A 25,459-nucleotide genomic window follows, 5' to 3' on the forward strand; every position below is an offset into this window, starting at 1 on the left:
GACATATCCTCATTCCTTTGTCTCAGACATACACAGGCACACATCTGTGCATGGATGCACAAATCAAACAAGGAACAGGAATTCTTTGGAATAGATGTGGTCACTGTTTGGATGACACCATGAGAATATAATCTATGTCAAAATCTAACAAGTTTTGTACATTAAATATATGCAATTTTGTACTTCAATTGTACTTTCAATGAAAATAGACACTGAACACAAAGGCTACCTTTTCAATAATTCTTTGAACATATTGTCAGTAACAGCACCATGTTTCCTAGGCTTTGAATGTGAATAGCATAAGGAATTTGGTTAAATTTCTAGTAATACCCGACCCTCACTAATAGACTAATGTATATGGCGTGTGCTCCAAGAACAATGCTCTTGTTATATGTGTATACTTAATCCAGTCCTCTCACTAGTCGAAGGCCCTGAATTTGCCCTGTATGAGTCAATATCTTAAGAATTACCTTAGCATAAATATTAAAGAAGACTGATTCAAGGCCTTCTCTGTATTAAACCTTTCTGTTACAGGTAACTTTTCTGCAATATTGGTTTCCCTGTCTGTCCTAGACCCACGTATGCTCTCACTCTTTACTGGGCCACAAAGAAGGCTGACTTTTCCTTCTTCCTCTGTCATCCAATTGTCTTCATTCTCCTTCCCTGAGTTTCTCCTAAGTTTGGCATCTAAAAGTCATCAAGATGTAACTTCACTGATGTGTATGCAATTAAACTATCCTCTAAAATTTCTTTTTAACCTTATTCCAAGGAATATATAAAAAGGGGCACTAGACTTCTGATTAAGATGGTGGTGTAGGTACCATGCCAAAGCAACCTGGGGGAAAATCAAAAAAAAAAAAAAAAAAGAAAGAAAGAAAGAAAGAAAGAAAGAAAGAAAAGAAAAAGAAAACCCAGCAAAATAAACACTTTCACTAAAAAGTGAGGTGTATAGGAAAGCTAATGGCAGCGGAGAAGTAGGAGAGATCCAGAGCCCACCCAGGCCGGCAGAAGCACCGCTGGCAGGCCCACGGACGACAGCCGCAGTGGCAGCATGGCAGCCAACCAGCCGCCAGGCTCGGCTTGACTCTCAGGAAAAGCCAGGTGAGGGGAGTTTCCACTCACACCGGAGCTCTCTGCAAACTCAAGAAACGTGAAGGGAGAATGGCAGTGAACAACAGTGGAGCACATCACAAGGTAGAAGAACACATGGACAGTGAGAACTAGAGCAGCATCAGCAGCCTCCCCTCCCCCACTGCCAGGGCCCAGCTCCAGCAAACAGAGCAGTGGTCCAGGCATCTGGCCATGCCTACTTGAACCAACAGCAGGACTCAAGCAGGAGCAGAGGTAATTGGGATTACACCAGGAAAGGGTCTCACTGGATCACAAGCTGACTTGGAACTCTCAACAGACCAGAAATCTTAGCCTTCTTCTTGTCAGGATAAAGGGAGTGGGTGAGGCTCAACATAGCCTAAGGGACAGACAGAGGATCTGGTAGTGATAATACCTACTCTTGGATAAATACTCTGAGCTGTTTTTGTTTGTTTAAATTTTTTTGTTGTTATTTTATTTATTTTAGAACAATAGACAGAGAGAAAGAGGCAGAGATAGAGAGAGAGAATGGGTGTGCCAGAGCCTCCAGCCACTACAAATGAACTCCAGACACGTGCGCCCCCTTATGCATCTGGCTAACGTGGGTCCTGGGGAATCAAGCCTCAAACCAGGGTCCTTAGGCTTCACAGGCAAGCACTTAACCACTGAGACATCTCTCCAGCCCCTGAGCTGTTTTAAATTGAAAGTGTACATTGTTTACTTAAGTTTTAGAAACTATCTGTATTTAGTTTCACTCAGCCTGCTTGAATACTATCATAGCAGAAAAACTCAACACCTAGGGTCAATTTTGTAGATACTCTGAGAGTCTTCAGAGCTACACCTTGTGCATTAAGCTTCTACCCTGAACTTATATAACATCAGAGAGATTAATACATCTAATAATATCCAGTTACCTAGAAAATCTAATCATTAAATAATCCAGGATGCAAAAGTTCATACATTATAACAAAAGAAACACCAAAAATCAAGACACTATAAATCCACCAAAAAGTATTAATGCATAAGAAATGACCTCCAGTGAGAATGAGTTAGAGGAAATGCCTGAGAAAGGTTTCAAAAAATGATTATAAATATGTTCAAAGAAGTCAAAGAAGAAAACAAAGGAATGAAAGAGGAAATCAAAGGAATCAAAGAAAAACACAGGACACCAATTTAATGAAAGATAGAAGTCAATACTAGACATGAATAAGGAAGTAGAAATAATAAAGAAAAACCAGTCAGAATTACTAGCAATGAAGAACACACTTAATGAAATAAAAAACTCTATAGAAAATCTCACCATTAGAATGGATGAAGGAGAGGACACAATATCTAAGCTAGAAGACCAGGTGGCAGATCTAATATAGTCCAAAAAAGAGAAAGACAACCTAATAGAAAAGTATGAGTGGGAATTTCAAGATATTCAGGACACTGTGAAATGATCAAACACAAGAATTCAGGGCATAGTAGAAGGAGAAGAATTTTACTCCAAAAGCATAGTAGGCATCTTCAATAAAATCAGAGAAGAAAACTTCCCCCAAATTGGGAAAGAGGTACCAATGCAGATACAGTAATCCTTCAGAACACCAACCAGATGAAATCTGGAAAGAACCTCTCCTTGCCATATTATAATCAAACTACCATACACATAAGCCAAAGAAAAAATATTGAAAGCAGTCATATTGAATATTGAAATATTGAAAGAAAAATCAAGTTACCTACAAAGGCAAGCCTATCAGGATTACAGCAGATTACTCACCATAAGCATTAAAAGCCAGAAGGGCATGGAGTAATGTATTCCAAGTCCTGAAAGATAACAACTGTCAACCGAGGTTACTTTATCCTGCAAAGCTATCCATTTAAATAGACGGAGAAATAAGGACATTCCATAAGAAAAGCAAGGTAAAGAAGTATTTAAAGACAAAACCAGCTCCCCAGAAAATACTTGAAAGAATCCTCCATGCTGAAGAAAAAGAAAAGCGCACATATAAGGAACTGGGAAAAAACAAACAATACTCAAATACTAGTTAACACAAGAGAGAAAAAGTAAAACCGGAAGAAATACAAAATATGGCAAAAATGAATACACACCTTTCAATATTATCTCTTAATATCAACGGCTTTAATGCCCCAACCAAAAGACATAAGTTTGCAGACTGGGTGAAAAAGAAGGATCCTTAAATTTGTAGCCTCTAAGAAACCCACCTTTCTACAAAGTATAGGTACTATCTTATGGTGAAAGGTTGGGAAACTCTGTTTCAAGCAAATGGACTTAGAAAACAAGCAGGAGTTGCTATCCTAATATCTGACAAGGTAGACTTCAGTCCAACATTAGTTAAGAAAGATAAGGAAGGCTACATTATATTGATTAAAGACACCCTCCATCAGGCGGATATTACAATCCTAAACACATATGCACCTAACATAGGGGCCCCCAAATTCATCAAACATATGCTATTAGAACTAAGGACACAGATAACACCAAACACGTTGACAGTGGGTGACTTCAACACCCCACTCTCATCAATTGACAGGTCATTCCTGGAAAAAATAAACAGAGAGGCATCTGAACTAAATGAGGTCATAGAAGGAATGGACCTAACAGATATCTACAGGAAGGACATTTCATCCAAATGCAGCAGAATATACATTCTTTTCAGCAGCACATGGAACATTCTCTAAAATAGATCATATATTAGGACACAAAGCAAATCTTAACAAATCCAGGAAAATTGAAATAATTCCTTGCATTCTATCTGACCACAATGGAATTAAACTACAAATCAATACCAAGAAAGGCTATAGAGCACACACAAAATCATGGAAATTAAACAACACACTACTATATGATGAAAGGGTCAATGAAGAAATCAAAAAGAAAATCAAACAATTTATAGAGTCAAGCAATAATGAGAACACAACATATCAAAGTCTCTGGGACACAATAAAGGCAGTCCTAAGAGGTAAATTTATAGCTTTAAGTGCCTATATTAAGAAATTAGAAAGACCACAAGTAAACGACCTAATGCTTTACCTTAAAGCCTTGTAAAAAGAAGAACAAGGCAAACCAAACATCAGTAGATGGGAAGAAATAATAAAGATTAGGGCAGAAATTAATGAAATAGAAATGAGAAAAGAAACCAAAGAACCAAACCAAAGAAACAAACCAGAGAATGAGTGAACAAAGTGTTGGTTCTTTGAAAGGAGAAACAAGATTAATAAGCCTTTAGCAAATCTGATCAAAAGAAAGAGAAAAGAGACAAAAATTTAAAATTACAGATGAAAAAGGTCACATCACTAGAGATTCCAGAGAAATTCAAAAACTCAGGGAAATACTATAAAAACATATACTCCACTAAGTATGAAAATCTGAACGAAATGGATGATTTCCTTGATTTATATGACCTACCTAAATTAAATCATGTTGAGATTAATCACTTGAATATACCTATAACAAGCATGGATCCAAGCAGTTATCAAAACTCTTCCAACTAAAAAATGCTCAGGCCCAGATGGATTCACTGTTGAAATTTACCAGACCTTCAGGGAAGAGCTAACACCATTGCTTGTTAAGCTTTTCTAGGAAATCAAAAAAGAAGGAATTCTACGAAATCCCTTCTATGAAGCCAGCATCATCTTGATACCAGGCAAAGATAGAACAAAAATAAAGAAAATTACAGACAAATCTCCCTCATGTATGCAAAAATTCTCAACAAAATACTGGCAAACAGAATATAAGAATATATCAGAAAGATCATTAACCCTGACAAAGTAGTCTTTATCCCAGGGATGTAGGGATGGTCCAACATATGCAAATTGATAAATGTAATACATTATACAAATGGACTGAAGAACAAAAATCTCATGATCATCTCATTAGACACAGAGAAAGCATTTGACAAAATCTAACATCCCTTCATGATAAAACTCCTACAGAGACTTGGAATTGAAGGAACATATGTCAATATAATAAAACCTAATTATGACAAGCTTACAGCCAACATATTACTAAATGAGGAAAAACTGGAAGCTTTTCCACTAAAATCAGGAACAAGACAATGGTGTCCACTGTCCCCACTTTTATTTAATATAGCACTGGAAGGCTTAGCCATAGCAATAAAGCAAGAGACACACATAAAAGGGATACAAATTGGAAAGGAAGATCTCAAGTTATCATTATTTGCAGATGACATGATTCTACATATAAAGTACCCTAAAGACTCTACCAGCAAACTGTTGGAGCTGATAGACACCTACAGCCATGTAGCAGGATACAAAATAAATACACAGCAATCAGTAGCATTTCTATATGCTAACAAAAAACACACAGAGGATGAAATCAGAGAATCACTCCCATTCACAATTGCATCAAAAAATAAATAAACAAATAAAGTACCTTGGAATAAACTTAAGCAAGGAAGTAAAGGATCTGTACAATGAAAACTATAAAACACTCCAGCGAGAAATTGCAGAAGACACTAGGAAGTTGAGAAACATCCCTTGTTCCTGGATTGGAAGAATCAATATTGTGAAAATGGCAATCTTATCAAAAGCAATCTACACATTTAATGCAATCCCCATCAAAATTTCAACAGCATTCTTCATGGAAATAGAAAAAAAAAAAAATCCAAATATTCACCTGGAATCACAAAAATCCTCGAATATCTAAAATAATACTGAACAACAAAAATAAGGTGGGAGGTATCACAATACCTGATTTTAACCTATACTACAGAGTCATACTAACAAAACCAGCATGGTACTGGCACAAAAGCAGACATATTGATCAATGGAAGAGAATAGAGCACCCAGATATAAATCCAGGTAGTTATAGCTACCTGAAATTTGATAAAAATGCCAAAAATACACATTGGAGAAAAGAAAGCCTCTTCAGCAAATGGTGCTGGGAAAACTGGATATGTATATGTAGAAGGATGAAAATATATTCTTCTCTATCTCCATACACAAAAATTAAGTCCAGGGCTGGAGAGATGGCTTAGCGGTTAAGCGCTTGCCTGTGAAGCCTAAGGACCCCGGTTTGAGGCTCGGTTCCCCAGGTCCCACGTTAGCCAGATGCACAAGGGGGTGCACGCGTCTGGAGTTCGTTTTCAGAGGCTGGAAGCCCTGGCGCGCCCATTCTCTCTCTCTCTCTCTATCTGCCTCTTTCTCTCTATGCCTGTCACTCTCAAATAAACAAATCCAAATGGACTAAAGATCTTAACATCAGACATGAAACTCTGAAATTTATAGAGGAAAAAGTAGAGGAAACCCTTCAACATATGGGTCTTGGCAAAGACTTTCTGAATACAACCCCAATTGCTCAGGCAATAAAACCACAGATTAATCACTGGGACCTCATGAAATTCCAAATATTTTGTACTGCAAAGGACACTGTGAATAAGGAAAAGAGGCAACCTACAGAATGGGAAAAAATCTTTGCCAGCTATATATCTGATAGAGGATTAATATCCAGAATATACAAAGAACTCAAAAAGTTAAATAATAAGAAATAAACAAGCCAATTAAAATGGGCTATGGAGCTAAATAGAGAGTTCTCAATAGAAGAAATATGGATTGCATATAAGCATCTAAAAAATGTTCTACATCCCTAGTCATCCGGGAAATGCACTTTAAAACTACACTGATATTCCATCTCACTCCTGTCAGATTGGCTACCATCATGAAAACAAATGATCATAAATGCTGGCAGGGATGTTGAAAATGAGGACCCCTTCTACACTGTTGGTGGGAATGCAATCTGGTCCAGCTATTGTGGAAATCAGTGTGGAGGTTCCTAAGACAGCTAAAAATTGATCTACCTTATGACCCAGCTATAGCACTCCTAGGCTTATATCTTAAGGACTCATCCCATTCCTTAGAAGTACATGCTCAACCATGTTTATTGCTGCTCAACTCATAATATCTGGGAAAAGGAACCAGCCTAAATGTTCCTCAACTGATGAGTGGATAATGAAGATATGGCACATTTATACAATGGAGTTGTACTCAGCAGTAAAGAAAAATGAAGTTATGAAATTTGCAGGAAAATGGATGGATCTGGAAAGGATTATACTAAGTGAGGTAACCCAGACCCAGAAATCCAAGGGCTTCATGTTCTCTCTCATATGTGGGTCCTAGCTACAGATGATTGAGCTTCTATGTGAGAAGGAAAAAGCTCAGTAGCTGAAGCCAGTAAGTTAAAAAGGAAATATAAAGGGAAGAGAAAGGAAGGGAGGAGGGTACTTAATAGGTTGGCACTGTATATATGTAAGTAGAAGAATAGATTAACAGGGGTGAAAAGGCCCAAAGTGAGGTCAGGGAAGAGATTGAGTAAAGCAAAGGTGGAGGGAGGGCTAATCAAAATCTAGGAGGATATAAATAAATCATATGGAATCCTCCGGTTTGGGACAATGGAATACTCAGGAGCCATAGATCATTGTTGGAAAATTTTTAGTGCCAGGGATGGGATACTTCCAGTGAGTTGTTGGCCAGGGAGGTCCCTGATGCCCCCAAAACATTTTAGGCCATTGCCGAGGCCCTTGGATTCCCACCAGGAATAGATGGTAAGACCCTATTGCTGAAAATTCCACATACTTGGGCTGCAAGGCCACTGAGAAATCCTGCTGGAAATGAGCTGATAACCTCCTCCATGTAGAACAGCTGATAGAAAGCTGGAAGAAGCCATTCTACATGCAGTTCAATGGAGAAAGAGATGCCACCAGTGAAGTTACTCAACAGTGGACACTGCAAGCCTTATAATTGGCCAGCCAGGCCAAATGAGCCAATGGGTGTAAGAGTGGCACGTCTGTCATGGTAGAAACCAACTGCCGTCTGGTTGGACTCGAAGCTTACTCCATGGGAGGGAATATATCTCTAATACTGAAAACTTAAAACAGGGGTCGTCATGAGCCTTAGGAGTGTAACATCTGCTGATGTCTGGATAAATGTATATACTATGCTTATCAAACTGCCCAGTAAGCACTTTTCTTAATATTTATATCCTTATGGTAATGCTACTCTCACTTTGGGTAGAGAATCTTCTCTTTTCAGATGGCAGTGAGCTTGGCACAACTCAGAAGGTATCATAGTGCTGGAAAGAGGTGACTGGTGTACTGAGTAACATCTCGATCACACCTTCCAAGGCTCAGGGCCTAATGTGGAAGAGGTTACGGAAAGAATATAAGAGCCAAAGGATGGGTAGGTCTTCTTACAGTGCACTTCCTCTAGACATAAAATGGCCTGGATATCCATGACCTCATAGTGCCTGATACTGCCCAAGGAAGACCATCATAAGAGGAGGAAAAGATCATGACATCAAAATAAAAGAGAGACTGATTGAGATGGGGAGGGAATATGATGGAGAAAGGAATTTCATAGGGGAACATGGGGGGAGGGAGGGTATTACCATGGGATATTTTTTATTATCATGGAATGTTAATATAAATCGAGAAAAAATAAAATAAAAAGGGCCAGTAAGTCACATGGAAATATAGCCAATGTTTTCAGTCATCAGGAACTTGCAAGTTGATACCGTAATAAATTAGTTGCTGACTCATACTCTCTGGAGTGCTAGGGTCAGGAGTAGGAGAAAGGGAATAAAGGGTAAATATATACTTAAAGCCAGATACTCACAAGTGTTGCCCAGAATGTGAAGTCACAGCTTTTGTATGTGGCTAATGGGAATGATTTATACAAGTAGAAAATAATCAGTACTTCCCAGGGAAGAGGTTGTAGATATTAGAGAAATGAGAGAAGCAGCAAAAGAATGAGGAGTTATTTCTAAAGTGATAAAGATGTCCACAAATATTCTGGGGTAATTGTTACTCATATATACAAATATAGGACAAGCCACTGGATTATACACTTTAATTGAATGTATTTAGGATATACCAGTTGTATCTCAATACCTTTTGAAAAAATAATTCTGTCAATTATATTCAGACAAATAATTTTATTTACCTTTTTGGTATGTCTGGATTATTTTTTTTTTTTTTTTTTTTTTAATTCTGATTGCTCTATCACTGAAATGAAATGCTGACCCGGGAACCTACCTGAGTTAGGCTGTCACACTTTGTAAAGTCTTACTAACCCCTAAGAGGCAGGAACATACATTTTCCAGCAGGGCAGCATCAGCTTTCTTCAGGGAAGGCCTTAAGCAGCACAGCTCAGATTTGGGTTGATTCTGATTTTCTACTCACCTCAGAGCTTCTAGAAACACACACAGATGCATGGTTGCAAACCTCAGTGTATCCAGGAGCCACCAATTCACACTTAGGGTTTGCAGTTTTCCTTGTTTAGACCCAAATTGAAAATCAGATTCACATTTACCATACATCCATTGTCTAGTAGTTTTTTCTCTTTCCCAAAGAAAGAGATAGGAAATTAAAGTACACATTCTAACATGCAAGAATAAAGGCTTTTGTTAACCCTTCACCTATATACCATATTGTACTTTCATTATCAAATTTGCCTCATAAATTCTTTGTTTCTGATTTTTATTTTTAAACACTATGTTAATGAAGAAGTGGGTTTACATAAGGCTTATGCATAGCATCTTTAGCTTTGGTTTAACCTTCTTCATATCCCCATCCCCTGCCCAGACCACTTAGAACCTTCCACCCCCAGATTTCTGTCCCTCCTTATATCTACTGTCCACTTCCCTAACCCCTCCCCTAACCTCCCTCCTTCATGGCACTTACTAGCTTCCTGGCTTCTACTACTCTTATTCCAACTCACATATAAAACTAAAATCATAAAATTTTTAGCTTTCAAAATTCAGAGAACAATAACCGTGGTTTCCTATCTAAAATAAAGGTCAATGCCATTTTAACAGTTTGAAAATATCATTGGGGACTCATTTCTATTTTCAATATCTCAAAATTGATTTATATAGGTAAAGTATAGGTGCTGAGAACACAGTGGTGGGCAAGACTGAAATAGTCTTTATTTTGGGATTTGTAATTTATCAGAAAACATGTAAGAATGAACAGTTAATAGAAATATAGCTCCAAAATGCTTTGAGCTGGTACACAATAGTCTAATATTGAAGGAAAAAAACTACAGACCTGAAGTGCTAGGACTAAGCATTATTCACATATACAGGAAATAGGGTCATATTCAGTTGCTGTATATAGTAAATATCATATTGCTAAAGTATGATTTTAACTAATATTTATGCTATTTATAAGCTTATATAATTTTCAATATGTATTATCTGCACTCTAAAACCATGTGAAAATATAATAATTGCCTTTGGAAGATTATTTCTTGGTACTCACACTATTGATAACTTTGAGAGGAGATACTCAGAAATGTCACTTACTATCAGTTATGGAGTCACTTTCTTTCTCTCTCTCTCTTTATGTCTCTTTTCCTCCCACCCTTCTTCCATCTCTTCCTTGCTCAACTGCCTGCCTGTTCATGGACATCCACCTACCTCTACCAAGAGTATATTTCATCAGTTCAAGGAAGCTATTGGAGCTGATTTGTCTTACCATCTATGGAATCCTCCCACCCCAACTTTGTACTTTATCTGTAATACAGTTGGTGGTTCTATTTATAACTCTGTCTCCAATATCTACTTTTTAATTGTCATGTGCTGACATTAAATAATTCCAACATATTCAAACATTAAACTAGCAATTATCTATGATTTTACTCTAAGTTCCATATTGTCATGGATCCAATACCCCCCCCCAAAAAAAACATGACTGTGTGCCACCATGAATCTTACTAGTATGCTCTGAAAACACCAACTGTGGGTGACGAAGAGATGGAAGACAGGGTAAGAATGAAGCTTACTTCAATGCCAGTTATGAAAGTGGACATGTGATGACTCATCACTGGCATTCCTAATTGAGGCAGGGAGGCTGCGCGGATTTCACTGGACTATCTTACCATTTAGATGTTCCCTTCAAATACTGAACTTTAACCTCCAGTTGTCAGGTATTGACATGTTAGACAAGATGAAATTTGGAAAATATGAGCAAAACCAACATTCGTGGGTCACCAGATTAGTGGATTTATATTGAGAGTAATAGCTTATATTGAGAGCTTGTTTGTACGCCTGTCACCACACAGTGGCCTGTACCACCTCCAGGTCCTGCAGAGGCTCTGCCATTAAGAAGGCCCACACCAGGTGTAGCTCCTCAACATGGGCCTAACCAAGACTGTTAACTGAATAAATAAACGTTTATTCTTTACAAATTAGGCAGTCTATGGTGTTCTGTTATAGCAACAGAAATCAGGCCAAGCCAGGTGAGCGATGGGAAGGAGGTAACTTAAACGGGCAGTTCCTGGGAAGAAAAGCAATGTCTGAGGAAGGCTTAACTGAGAGCCATCAGCAAGTAGTGTTTTTGCACTAGGCAGTGAGTACTAACATTCTAAACAGAAAAATCTGAACAGTACAGAGTCACGCCCGCAATGTGTACCCACACAGCATTGAAAACTGGTCTTGATGGGACCATCCAAGTAATAATTACAATAGTCTCCACAGTGGCTATGTCTTAAAATGCTAATAATAACCTCAATATTAACAGGATAGTGGTAGCCTGAGCATAAAAGTAGCACTAGTGCCATTTTAAATTATATATATTATATATGTGTGTGTATTCAAGTTATTAATAATAAATTTTATTCTGATATTAACTGAAGTTCTCTCAGGCCAGTATTTTTTTCCCTGTAAGTACACTCAGGAAGACATACATTCCCAATTATGTCCAAATTAATACAAGCACTTCTGTCTTTAGATGCAAACAGCCTCGTAGCAGAAAATGTGAAATCTTCAGCTAGATTTCTCTTCATTCTTTACCACCATCACTCTTCCCTGTGTTTCTTTCTTACAATTAAGAAAATTTTCTTTCTAAGTAACTAAAATTTTTGCCATAACTTAGTAGTGAGCTACTTAATCTAACCGCCCTGTGAATGTCATACTTCACAGAAGAATGCCTTCTGTTTGTCACTTCAGCCTTCTGTCCTCTTTGATTAGCAGGGTCTCTGTTGTCTGGGCATTGATTGTGAAAAAGGAAATACAAATGACTGATTATTGAAACCTTACTTTTGTCATGAAAAAGAATATCAATTATTAGTGTTGACTATCTTTCAAAATGTAGTAATAAAATTTTCATAGTTTATAATTCCTCTCCTGTATTATTTATGCTTTATTTTGCACACGATTAACCATTTAACAGAGGTTGGAGAAGGCAGAGGACTCGAAATGTTCTGAATTGCTGCCAAGTCTGAATCAGTCATAAGTCAAAAGAAATACCCTTTGAAATTACAACCTCAGTCAGCATTAGAATAGTAACAAATAGCTTGACTTCATCTTGTTGGGGACTTACCATTTAAGTAATATAAGATGTGATGGAGTATAAGATGGCCCACAGTGACTGAATCACACGACTCATTAGCTATATCTTATACAAACCAGAAATAATTCCATAGGTTAAAGAATAGAAAGTTTAATAGACATTAGGCTGGAAGGCTTGCTCTTTACACGGTGATGTTCTTTTCATATTAGTGCGTAATAATTCCCCTTAGATGACTGTCCTATTTTTCAGATTAGGGTTGAATTCAACAGTGAACAAAATTTCATGCCTGAAAGAGTTATTAAAATCGTGAAAACCCACAGACACAATATGCCTGATTATTGAGGTTCTGAAAGAAAGAGGTATTCACTGTTTCTAACCAAGTGGCTATCATGGAAAGAAAAATGTGAAAGTATCAGGGATAACAGGGGAGATGGGTGGAACTAAGCATCGAGAAAACACAGGGTGAGAAGACAGTAACAGTTTCCCAAGAGATTATGTGCTTTGTTAAACATGAACACCACAGTTCAACTTCCTTCATAGAAAATATACTTTTCGGGACTCACACCAAGATAGTACCAGTATCCACACACTGGAAAACAACACAGAAAAAAAAATGTTTATGAAAGAGATATACTTCTTCATAATTAACATCAATATGATATATTTGAAAGACCCCTGCATCTGAAGAAACCTGACAAAGAGTCAGGGCTACATTGTATGCTCTTTGATTGGTATAACATATGAAATGCTTCCATGCTAATTTTTAGACATAACTGTGTCTTATATAATTTCAAATTCCTTAGCAGCTTAAATATCAATTTACTATTTGTGGCTTACCAACCTTTCCTCTTCAGCACTGAAAACTAGAAAATGTGATGCTTTCAGTGTCCTTTGTGTTCTTATCATGAGGAAAGAAGAAAAGGAAATTGTGATCTGAAGAGACTGGTATGTCACTGGCTTGACTTGGGCACTATCTGTCAAGACATGTGTATATCAAATTTACAGTGATTGTTCATTTGACATTAACATGAATGGGAACAGTTGCCTATAGATTGCTATCAGTGCTATGTGAATAATACCACCTAGTCCGTGGGAAGTTTCATTTACAAAATAAGTATAACCTAATTGTAAAATACATTATAGCTAATATATACCAGTAAATTTTTTTTAATTAGTTTTGTACTCAGCGAATACAGCCAATTTGATAGCATTGTTAGGCTCATCCATGTCCTACCCCTCCCCTCTTCCCTCCTTGTTAAGGTATATGGGTCATGCATTCTGGATATCACTTAATTCTTCATTTATAATTTTGTAAGATTCTCATATGCAAAGATGGCATTCGTCTGCATTCATTTTAATGATGTTAGTATGGGATAGAATAATGCTTAGAAAGCTCTCTAGGGTCCAGGCTAGGTTGATTTAGGGAGCATAGCTTGATTCATATTACAAAAACATTTAGAAAAAGAGTGCGTCATATTATGGCAAAGTCGTGCATGTGTGTGCGTGTGTGTGTGTGTGTGTGTGTGTGTGTGAGAGAGAGAGAGAGAGAGAGAGAGAGAGAGAGAGAGAGAAGAAAAGTCAAATTTAGACACACGAAGAAGCTTAACCCTTGAGAGTCTTCCGGATCAGCCAGCATGGTGCTTACATTGACTGAGTTGCAACATAGAAAAGATACTGAATAAATAAATCACTGAGTGAGAACTTCTTACTAGGAGTCCACAGTGGAGGAGGTGCATGGTAGTGCCTGCCCCACATTTAATTCTGCAGTGGTTATAGCTTAACAATTAGACTCGCTTTTATGGAGATTAATTCTCTTTATTATGATGTTCAATTATAATAACCTGAGGGAGGGAAGACGTGAGATGTTTCGTGTTCTTCTCCATCTTTTCTGTCTGGGAGCTGAGTGGCAATTAACGAGTAACAGGCTTCAGCAAATAGGAGGGAGGTCTATTACACATTCCGTGTTCACTACCATAATGTATGTCCTTAACATTTTGAGAGCTAACCATATTTACATTGAAGAAATATGCAAAGATGGAAATTTCACAGTGGTCTTTCTAAATACAGATCTAGTAACCTGCTTTGCTTTGCCTGTGATCTATTACAACCCTTAACCCGTTAGAGGAGGCCTTTGGCTCTCATATTATCTTTGGGTTCTGAGGAGCAGGAGCAGGATGTTGGCAATGCTCACCTGCATGCACCCACTGCTCAACACACACCCAGCTTCCTGGGAGGTGCTCAACTATTTTTGCTGAATAAATTCTGCAAGAGGAATTGAATTGACAACAAATCAATGCAGCATTAAATGTAAAGAATATGTCATCTTGCATTTAGCCATAATGATTTTTAAGTGTTACAGTTTTAAAGCCTTATGACAGGGTTAGAGCACAGTCATTTGAAAGAGCAGTGATTTTTATAAATTTGATTTTGTAGGTGTTGTGTGAGTATGTCTGTATGTGTGCATGCACTTACACATGTTCATTCTCCTGTATGTACCTGCATCTTAGGAACATTATCTTGTCCAGCTTTTATGTAGATGAGAGGAATACAAACTTGTGTCCTCATGCTTACAAGGTATGTCATTTCTCAGCACCAAACCATCTCCTCAGCCTAGCCATGACATAATACACACATATGTGTGTATGTATGTGTGTATATGTACATGTGTGCATGCACATATGTATATATACATGCACACATATATACATAGAAACTATATATACATATATGTGAATAAATAAAATATCCTACCAAATGGAAGAAGATACCTTAACAATGAGCATATCTTAATGATGATAGGTGAATGTTTTAAAATAAGCATATATGAGATTACTATAAAACATGTGTTAATTTAAACCCACAATGGATAAAAATATTTTCAAATTTTAAATGTAAAGTTCACAGACAGAATGCATAATCTAAAAGTGCTCATAAATCTGTTTGAAGAGCTATGTTAAACCCAGTTTAAATAGCATACTAGAAACTAGTGTGTACTAAAATAATTTTAAAGCATATGTCAAAACTGTCTGTAAATAATTGAAATTTATATGTTAATGTAAATTATCTTTAATTCTAGATAATATATGTTTTAAATGTCTTTAGGTTGAAACCTTGTTTCACTTCAAGACCATTTTCAGAAAATCATACCTGAAAGAGCGTTGTTCTGTGGAGCCTCAGCGCCCCCTTGTGGTGGATTTTAGCAAAGCATCCAGAACAATAATCTTCCCCACATTCCAGGCATACCTTTAAAGATATGCATAGATATAATCATACAAATTAATCATGCTATAATTTTTTTCAAAAGTTTGCATAGTCATACAACTGTCTTAATATTTTTATTAAATTACATATACATGTCACAGTTTTCAGAGGGAAACACAAATTGAACTCTGAAAACTGATCTGTAAATTCTAATTACTTTCATCTCAAAATGAATGCAATAGCAGCAGCATAGGTACTCTGTGGTTGTACAAGATGGGTGTATGTATGTTCAGTCTCCGAAGACTTAGCAAACAGTTAGTAACCTCAGGTAAAACTTTTTGACCTGCTGAAAATGAAACATTATCTCTCAGTTCAAATTCTCATTTTTTCTGACTTATCTTTATGTATGGATTAACATGACATGCTTAGTTTTTAACAATACATATACTGTACAAGCTAAAGTTCCCCATAAAATATATTATAGCTATTATATAATATATATTATATTATATGTATTATATACTATATATTATATTATGTTGATGATTCTCAAAGTACAATTTTGAAATTGTTTTCAACGTTTATGGACAACCTGTACATACATTCACAGTGTACCCTGATCATAATCCTCCCCAGCACCCTCCCTTGTCCCTTTCTCTTATTCCACACTTTACTAAACCTGTTCTTCTTTCCAACCTCATATTATGCAAGTTTGGGGTAGCCTGGGAAAGCTGTAGTGAAAACATGAATACAAGGGCCACCCCCTACCAAGACAGAATTGCAAAGAACTCCTTCCCATCCTTTGGCTCTTACAGTTTTAGGGTCTCCAAACAAAAGGAAATGCAAAGGAAGAGGCCTGGGAGGAGCCGCATCACAATGCCATTATGACTAGTGAAGTGAATCCAAGGTTCTCTATCATGTTAAGATGTTACTTTTGTGTGGTTTCGTATGTGAATCCATATTCCCGTGTGTGTGGGCACAAGTGTACATGAATATGTGTGCATGTGGAGGCTAGAGGCTGATAATCAGGTGTCTTCCCCAATGGAGGTCCACCTTATTTAGTGAGATTGGGTCTCTCAATTGAAACTAGAGCTTACTGGTGCAGATATTCGAGCTTGTCAGCTTGCCCTGGGGATCCACTGTCTCAGCCCCCTATGTGCTGGGATTGCAGCTGAGCCACTATGCCTGCCTTGCATTTGTGAGGGTGCTGGGGATCTGAACTTTTGCAGCAAGCACTTTACCAACTAAAGCCATCTCCCACCTTTATGATGTAGATGTAATATTTATTATATATCAGCCTTGGCATATAATACACCTGTACCCATGATGCTGTCAGGCAAGACTGAAAGAGGAAAGGAATGACACATTACTACATGTGGAGTGAGCACTAAGCACTTGTGCCATTGCTGCATCACGTTAACATGATAGGATAAGATGCAGTGCAACTGAACAAGAGCCCCAGGGTAAAGAATGGTAGGAGATGAGGTCTTGGAAGATGTGTGAGGTGGATAGTGTTAAGGAGCTCATTGTTCTCTGGCCCTCTTTCATTTCTTGTTTGAGTGTCCATCACTGTTCTCCTGCTGCTTCTCTCTGCGGATCAGGAAGCAGTGAAGGTAAATCAGTGGGTATGGAAGGCAAGAATTCCATCTCTTCCTGGCTCTTGTCCCTGGGAGACTGCAACATGAATTTATGACCCTCCAATTGTAAGGTGAAGGTGAGCCATGTGGGATGTTGTTATGATCAAGGCTCTGGGTTTGCTGCTGTGTGAGGGCACTTGCTGTTTGGACTTAGGTGATACTGCTACATCTGACAGTCTGCACACAGAGTAGCAAAGACCTGGAATGGAGATGCTTATGCCCATTAGTTTCTTTTAAGATCACATCAAATGTTTCCATATAGTGGCATGGTAATGTACACTATGTTAACCTGGCTTATTAAATACTAACTAATTAGGACAACACTTTTAAAAGGTTCTAGATATAAAAAGTGTTATGTAGCTAAAATGAAATGCACCTGCATGACAGAATGAAAGATCAGCAATAGTAGATACAACACTTAATGAACTATTAACTCCAGGCACTTCAGAGGCTCAGTTTAGATCCTTAGAGCATCCCTGCCACATCAGAACAAGGACTGCATCTCCATTATGAAGACAAGGTAACAAAGGTATATACTGATTGGGAATCTGCCCAATCACACAAGCTATTAGTGGAGCCTGAATTCCAACCCCAGCAACTGAGTGCAAGCTCAAGCTCTGAACCATGGCAGACATCAATACCAATAGGCCAATCACTGTTTGTTTAACTGCAGTGCTGATCACTTATTGAAATACATCAATTATCTCAGTAATAAAAAATCTAGTACTTCAAATTCCTAATGCAGTTTTTCAAAGGGGATTAAGTATCAAAACTATTTTTTTTTTTATTTGAACAGAAGAAATGGAAATACTATCCCTAGAATATGGGAACCAACCTGAGTCTCCTTGTCTTGAGTCATGGTTTTTAAAATCTGTAATTGTATTATTTTAAGCAAAAAAAAAAAAAAAATTCTAATAGTCGGGCATGGTGGTGCATGCCTTTAATCCCAGCACTTGGGAGGTAGAGGTGGGAGGATCGCTGTGAGTTCGAGGCCACCCTGAGATTCCATAGTGAATTCCAGGTCAGCTTGGGGTAGAGTAAGACCCTGCCTCGAAAAACCAAAATAAATAAATAAATTCTAAACTTATAATTTCACATTATATAAAGAAGTATCATTATTATGCTAATATAGACTTCGAAATATATTCTATTTAATTGTATTCGACATAGTTGCTAATTTTTTTTTTTTAAATCTCATGTGTAGTTGAAGTTTTCTGCAACATGATATAGTAGAGGGAACTGAAAACTCAGCCCTGGCATACAATCCTAAGCCAAGTATATAGTAAGAGATTTTTAAGAAACTCAACAGTGTCTGTGGACTGAGGCTCCAAGCTAAAGCTGCAGAGCAGCTCGCATACTTGGTTATACAAGCGCATTTAGATATAAACTGGGTGGCACTGACTGCCAAGTGGAAAATCTTTTTAGGCAGTTTGTACAACTGGCAGAAACACACGAAAGCTGGAGATAAGGACACTCTTCTACCACACAGCTTCTTCAATGACAGAATTCCCAAGTACACTTTTAAAACGTATCCTACAGATTTGATAGATTGCATGTCAGTGGGGCCAAGTCTTTAGAATCCATGGGAGTTCAATTAAGCCATCCACACATGACAAATTAATACAAAACACGTCATGTCACTTTTGGCATATAGAAACAGCTTAAAGCCACTGAAATTGTTGGATTTTATCTTTGTTGTTAATATTTATGAAAGTATCAAGCCATTCCATTTATCCTGAGATTTACTTCTCTTCCCATTCCCAGCACAAGAAAATAATCCTCATTTCTAGGTCAAGATCTACCTATTTATACTATGCTGCTCAAGTTTTAGTTATTTAGAGACAGAGTCTCACTACGTAGCCCAGACTTGCCTAGGCCATATATATATGCTATATAACAAAACCTCTTCAAATTTGTAATCTACTTTTCTCAGCCTCCTAAGTGCTGAGATTACAAGTGTATGCTTCCAAACTTAGCCCATTTCCTTTAACTAAGAAGTATTTAGCTAGACTAATGAGAAAAAATATAGAACATACTGAACTAGCTAATACTACTCATTTGATCATGAGTTATCTGAAATAAAAGACCTTAGTCTTCTTCAGAGAAGGAAAAGAAGATGTTTTCAACTGATACCACAGGAATAAAAAGGTTCCTACAAGATTATAATGACCAACAAATATGGCAAGCCAGAAGAAACTGATGATTTCTTAGATACATACACCTCACTCAGATTGGATCACATATGCCAATGCATTATTTAACTTAAAAATATTAGAACACAAAGAAATAGAAAAACTGAAAAGATCCAAAAAATACAATGAGATTCAAATCACTGATTAAAAAGTCTCCCACTGGGGGAAAGAAAGAAAAAAAAAAAAAAAGCCCAGGATTTGACTGCTAAAACTGTTGAGTTTCACTGAACATTTTTTTTAAATCCACTACCAACTTCAAAATTATTCAAAAAGGGAGGAGGAGGAATTTTTGCAAACTCATACTAAGAAACCAACATCATCTTATACCAAATACAGACAAGAACACACAGAAAAACAAATAAATCTGAAAGCTATTACCCCTCTTGAAATACAGCAAACATCCTCAATAAAACTCTAGCAACTAAACATATCACATTAAAAAGACTATTCACCATGATCAAAGGGGATTCATCCCAGGGTACAAAGAAAGTACCTCATGTGCAGATCAATAAATATGCTGATGTACGCCAGTGCAATGAAGTAAAACAAAAGTCACTTGAAATAGAAAGGAAAAAAGATTAACACTTAAAAGTTCATCAGCACCTTAAACATGGGAGCAAAACTCCTGACAAACACAAATATTATTCAGCATGCCAATGAATAACCGAGTTGTCATGCAAAAGCACAGTGGAATAATCATCAGTAAACAATGGATTAATGTAATGGCATGGATTAATTTCCACATAGAGCCAAGCCAGACAGGACAAGGCATGCTTATGCAGTATTATCCCATAAAGGTATGACATGAAGTCCAGAGTACACACCATTAAATCTGTCTGGTTTGGAAAGGTAGATAAATGCCTGCATGTTGGGCATAGGTTGTGAGAAATATGTGAAACATTTATGGGGTGTAAGTAATGCATTATATCTTAGTTTAGATGCATTAAACTAGCAAAAGGATACTTATTGGATACTACAGTCTGTTTCATAGATTTCATAATAAGTAAGTTATACACAACATCTGTAGAAGAGAAAGGGAGAATAAGGAGTTCAAGAATAGACACATCTTTCAGAGTAAGCCTTATCATAATGGGATGTCAAAGGGGATTTTAAACCATTTATTTATTTATTTATTTATTTATTTATTTATTTATTATTTTGTTTTGTTTTGTTTTCTGAGGCAGGGTTTCATTCTAGCTCGGGCTGGCCTGGAATTCACTCTGTACTCTCAGGGTGGCCTCGAACTCACAGCAGTCCTCCTACCTCTGCCTCCCAAGTGCTGGGATTAAAGGTGTGCACCACCATGCCTGGCATATTTATTTATTTATTTATTATTTATTTATTTATCAGAGAGTAGCAGACATATATAGAGAGATAATTGGTGCCTAGCAATGCAAATGAACTCCAGATGTATGCACCACCTTGTGCATCTGGCTTTACATGGGTACCAGGTAATTGAACCAGGGTCCTTTGGCTCTGCTAGCAAGCACCTGAACCACTAAGTCATCTCTCCACCCCACAGAGTAATTTTTGTTGTAGGCTTGTTTGGGGTTCAAAGTTTAGATGGCAGATTTTGCATGCTGGTGTGTAGCTAGGCAAGATATGACAAAAAGGATGGAGAATTAGATTTGAATTTATATCCTTAAACAAGAATGAGAGGATGAGATTTCCTGGAAAAGTAAGAATGTTGATCTCATCTACCAGAACACATCACCCACTATGAGAGCAATGAAAAAGATTAAGCTGGGAACAAGTGAGGGGGTAAGTTCTCCTGAGAGTGCTACTCCACTTGTATTATTACACACATACTAGGAAAGCTGCATTCTTCTCACACTGTCCACAAACCTTCCCTTTGATCTTAGGTTTTTCGTTTTCTCTAGAATTTGCCATTGTATGATTAACTGCTTGTTTTACTGGCTCTGGAAGACAAAAAAAAAAAAAAATACTGATCAATCTCTTTGGAGTATAATGTTCAGGATTTTTTGATCAACAAATTGACAAAAGTATGCACACATCCAAATGCTCAAACAGTATCCAGTATCTAGACATGCACTGTGCATCAAAATGGTACATCATCAAGACTAATCTTCCAGTTAACTAGCCTCTGCCAGCAACCAGAGTACATATGCATCCATGTCTACTATGATTCAAACTCACTTAGGCAGAACACACCAAATTACAGAACTCTGAAAGCCTTGTCACAGAACAGAATTCCTATGGCTTTTCCCCACCTACAAACATAGCTGGCATTCACATAAAACAAGTTCTAAACATATAATGTTGTTGTGATTATTATTATTATTATTATTATTGTTATTATTTGTTTTTTTTGAGTTAGGGTCTCACTGTATCCCAGGCTGACCTGGAATTCACTATGTAGTCTCAGGGTGGCCTCAAACTCATGGCAATCCTCCTACCTCTGCATCCCCAATGCTAGGATTAACAGCATGCACTACCACGCCCAGCTCCTAAACATACAATATCTTATGTTTATAAGAAATATGCATTTATGTTTAGTAATAACTATATATACATATATATCTAGAAGTAATTGTATACAGCTAATGTTAACATTTACAAACAAATTTGCTTACTTCCAGGAAAAATAATAATGAATTTCCTTTGGAATCACTGTACATTTTACTATTTTAAAAATAATTCATTAATGTATAAGGAATTTTTCAATATGCTTTCAATTCCCCAATGATATATTCATTTATAACTTTACATTGCTAGCTTTCCCCCACTGGTTTAACGCTTATGTTGCTACTTTAAGTAGTAGTGATTGTATTCATATAATAGTGATATATCTAAGATGTCAATTTTGAAATAAAATAAGCTCCTGGAAAAAAAAAACTGTTAGAAGTTATTTTAAACATCAAAACACCAACCTACGGTGGCTTAGAATGTTTATTCTGCATGAAAAACCTCTTTATGTAGGATATGAGAAAAGCAAAGGCCTCCACTGTTGTCGTCTGATGATACCATGCTAAACTGCCTACCTTGAATCTGTTGCTTTAGTAATTTCAGTTTCACTTTTCCAGAGGAAATCTGTATGAATAAAATGATACTCTTTTCAGATATACATTCTATACTTCAAAGAAAGTATAATTAAAATACTAATAAAACATTGGAAAGTGCTATCAATTTTGGCAAAGCTGGTATAAAAATTTATTACAAAAGAGCAAAAAAGTATATATGAACTTTTACATAAACTTCATTAAAAGAACAAAATTTTGTACATATATATATATATATATATTTGTATATATTGTATAAACAAGTTTTGAAATTATTATTTTTTGAGACATGCTTTCACTATATGACCCAGGCTGACCTCTAATTCAAGATCTTTCTTCTCTCACACAGTCCTGGAGTTAAAGGAGTATGTCACCATGCTCATCTTACAGACCATTTTTTTTAATACAAGAAATTATTTTTAAATAAACATTTTATATAGACATATACATACATTATCATGTAACTATTTTAAGAAAATGCCAGTATTAAAATGTTAGTAAGGTTCAATGATGATTTCTGTTCTTTCTGAAACACACAGTCTGATGCTTGTATAGACTGAACCAAAATTGACTTCTGACGGGGCTACTCAACTTGTTGAACTGTGGAAGCCAATATTACTGTCTTATTTGCATAACTTAGAAAATGACATGCTTCAGCATTATAGTCATATGTAGTCACATAGTCATAACACTAACATTCCTTTGTGGTAAGCAAAAATAATGTGTGAGATTAGCTACTAAGTATTTAAAATAAACAAACACTTAAAACTATTGCATCTTAGCATTGCATACAGCACAGAGATGTACCCACTGAATGTGTTCACTTGGGTCTTATTAAAACCAGGAATTGCAGCAAATAAATGAGCACAGAGGATGTTGTGCACTTATGTAGACACTGTCACTCCATGCCCAGTTTTCAATTTGAAATTTGCATGCTCAATTGCCCAATTTGTACATGATGATAGGAGAACAATAGCTTCCTCTATATTTATGGCTGTACCAACTGCAGTCAGCTTTAAAAATTTAGGCCTAATTATTCTCTGTGGTTTTGCTTCGAGAGTCACTTATTGTTCATATTCTTTGAGGTAGCTGCTCAGATGTTTTCTGTACTCACACAGCAGAAAAGAAAATAGAAGAGACATATCAACTTTTATATGAATCACACTTTTAGTTTTAAATTTGTAATGTTATACAAGTAACAGATAATTTAATCCTTTTCATAACCAAATTATCTAATATGATTACCCTAATGATACAATTGAATTATAATGTGATCAGTATGGCTATAAGACTCTTAGACAAAAGAGGTAGATATGTCAGCAAAATAAAACAATTATTAGGGAATTTTATAGTTTCTTTTTTTATTACTATGAGTAATATTTTTGTTCTATGAATTTAGCTGTATTTACTTCAAATCATCCAAAATGCATAAAATTATTTCAGTAAGCAAGCTGCTAACTTCTATTTGGGTAAATAAAGCTACTTCATTAAGTCTGAATTTTATCTATTTGAAAAGGGGTGGGTTGTAGAGTTAGAGCAAGAAAACATGAATACATCCACACATATACATACATATGTATCTGAAAATCCTGACCATGAGAAATTTAACATACTAATGTGCCACCCTTACTGCCCCTCTTGTGTCTGCACAAGTAGGTGTTGAAGAAGAGCTGACAGGAGACCAGGCAGTTTGCTTGAATCCTCCACTGAAACAACTTGAGAGCCACTGTGGTGAAACTACACTAAGGTCTCCATTGTATGCCAAATGCCTGTAAACTACAATGACATAATCTGCCCAAATTTCCCCATAAGCCACATTTCAGCTATTTTCATGCTCCAATCACCTCCTAAACCTTTACTATATTCTATCAGCCCATTACACTCGCCCAACCATTCTGTAGAACCCAAGGAAATATTCAACTAACTGTATTGCAAGTCTTTCCTAAATCTGTTTCATCCCCAAATTCCTACTAACTGTAGCCCACATTTCCTTAAACACAGTTTCCCCAAAACACTCTCCAAAGGATCTAATCTTTTCTTTTCTTTTGAGATGATCTCATGTAGCCCAGGCTGGCCTACAACTCACTATATAGTTAACTTTGGCCATGAACTTCTGATCCACCTATCCCCACCTGCCAAATTCTGGGATTACAGTTATGTGCCATCACTCCCTATTTGTGGAGGTACTAGGGACTGAAGCTAGGTCTTCGTGCACACTAGGCAAGTACTCTGCCCACTGAGCTACATCCCCAGCCCAACTTGTGATTTTTCTTTCACTCACTTTCAGTCACCAAAATAGAAGAAACAAATCCACTCTCTTTTCCAAAGTGCCAGAGTTCTCAAGTATTGTTCCTCTGTGATATCTCAGTGACATCACCTCTACTGGAGATCTTCACCATCTGCTTACTGCCTTTATAAATGTCCAGGATGTATATTATCTGAACTTCAGAACTGTACACAGAATTTCTCTGCATTACATTTCCAGCTTGTCAGTGTGGATAGTTCAGTGCCCATGTATGTGACATCCTGGCACTGAAGACCCTCACCAGCTGCCCACTGTGAGCATCTAGAGGCTTCTTCATTATGACCAAATCTTGCACAAAGGCAGCATTCTAAATGTCCACACCTTCAAAACCCTAAACTCAGAAGTTCTTACTGATAACTTTAATGACTTCATCTCCTCTCTTGAAGATTTCTCATTCTACACATGAATTTTTCCTTGGGAAAAAATTATTTTCAATAACCATAGTGGAAATGCATAGTTTTCCAACACTTCATCTATTCATTTTCTGCTAAACACCAATTGTAATTTTTGTGGCTACTCCAAACTGTCTCCATTCCAAAAATTTCCATGTCATGTCATTATTATTTCTTTTCCTCCATCTAAGCAGATGCCATGTTTAACAATATTAAGAATATTGAAATCTTATTTCAATGTTCTATACTATCTTACTTTACCACCTATCAAACCCAATCTCTCAAATTTGTTTTAATTTCCATCTGCATTTTCA

General features: G+C 36.8%; 1 protein-coding gene across 1 annotated transcript in view; it reads right to left on the minus strand.

Moving 5' to 3' along the window:
- The window catches only part of Zbbx (zinc finger B-box domain containing), a 120,916-nt gene that overhangs the window by 77,557 nt on the left and 17,900 nt on the right, over nucleotides 1-25,459 (minus strand). The window contains exons 5-7 of the mRNA XM_045130251.1: nucleotides 22,431-22,479; nucleotides 21,238-21,347; nucleotides 15,546-15,641 (exon numbers count right to left, since the gene is read on the minus strand). Of these exons, the coding sequence (XP_044986186.1) occupies nucleotides 15,546-15,641; nucleotides 21,238-21,347; nucleotides 22,431-22,479 (255 nt within the window). The remainder of the gene's footprint in view (nucleotides 1-15,545; nucleotides 15,642-21,237; nucleotides 21,348-22,430; nucleotides 22,480-25,459) is intronic.

This window comes from Jaculus jaculus, chromosome 11 (assembly GCF_020740685.1).
Source record: "Jaculus jaculus isolate mJacJac1 chromosome 11, mJacJac1.mat.Y.cur, whole genome shotgun sequence".
NCBI lineage: Eukaryota > Metazoa > Chordata > Mammalia > Rodentia > Dipodidae > Jaculus > Jaculus jaculus.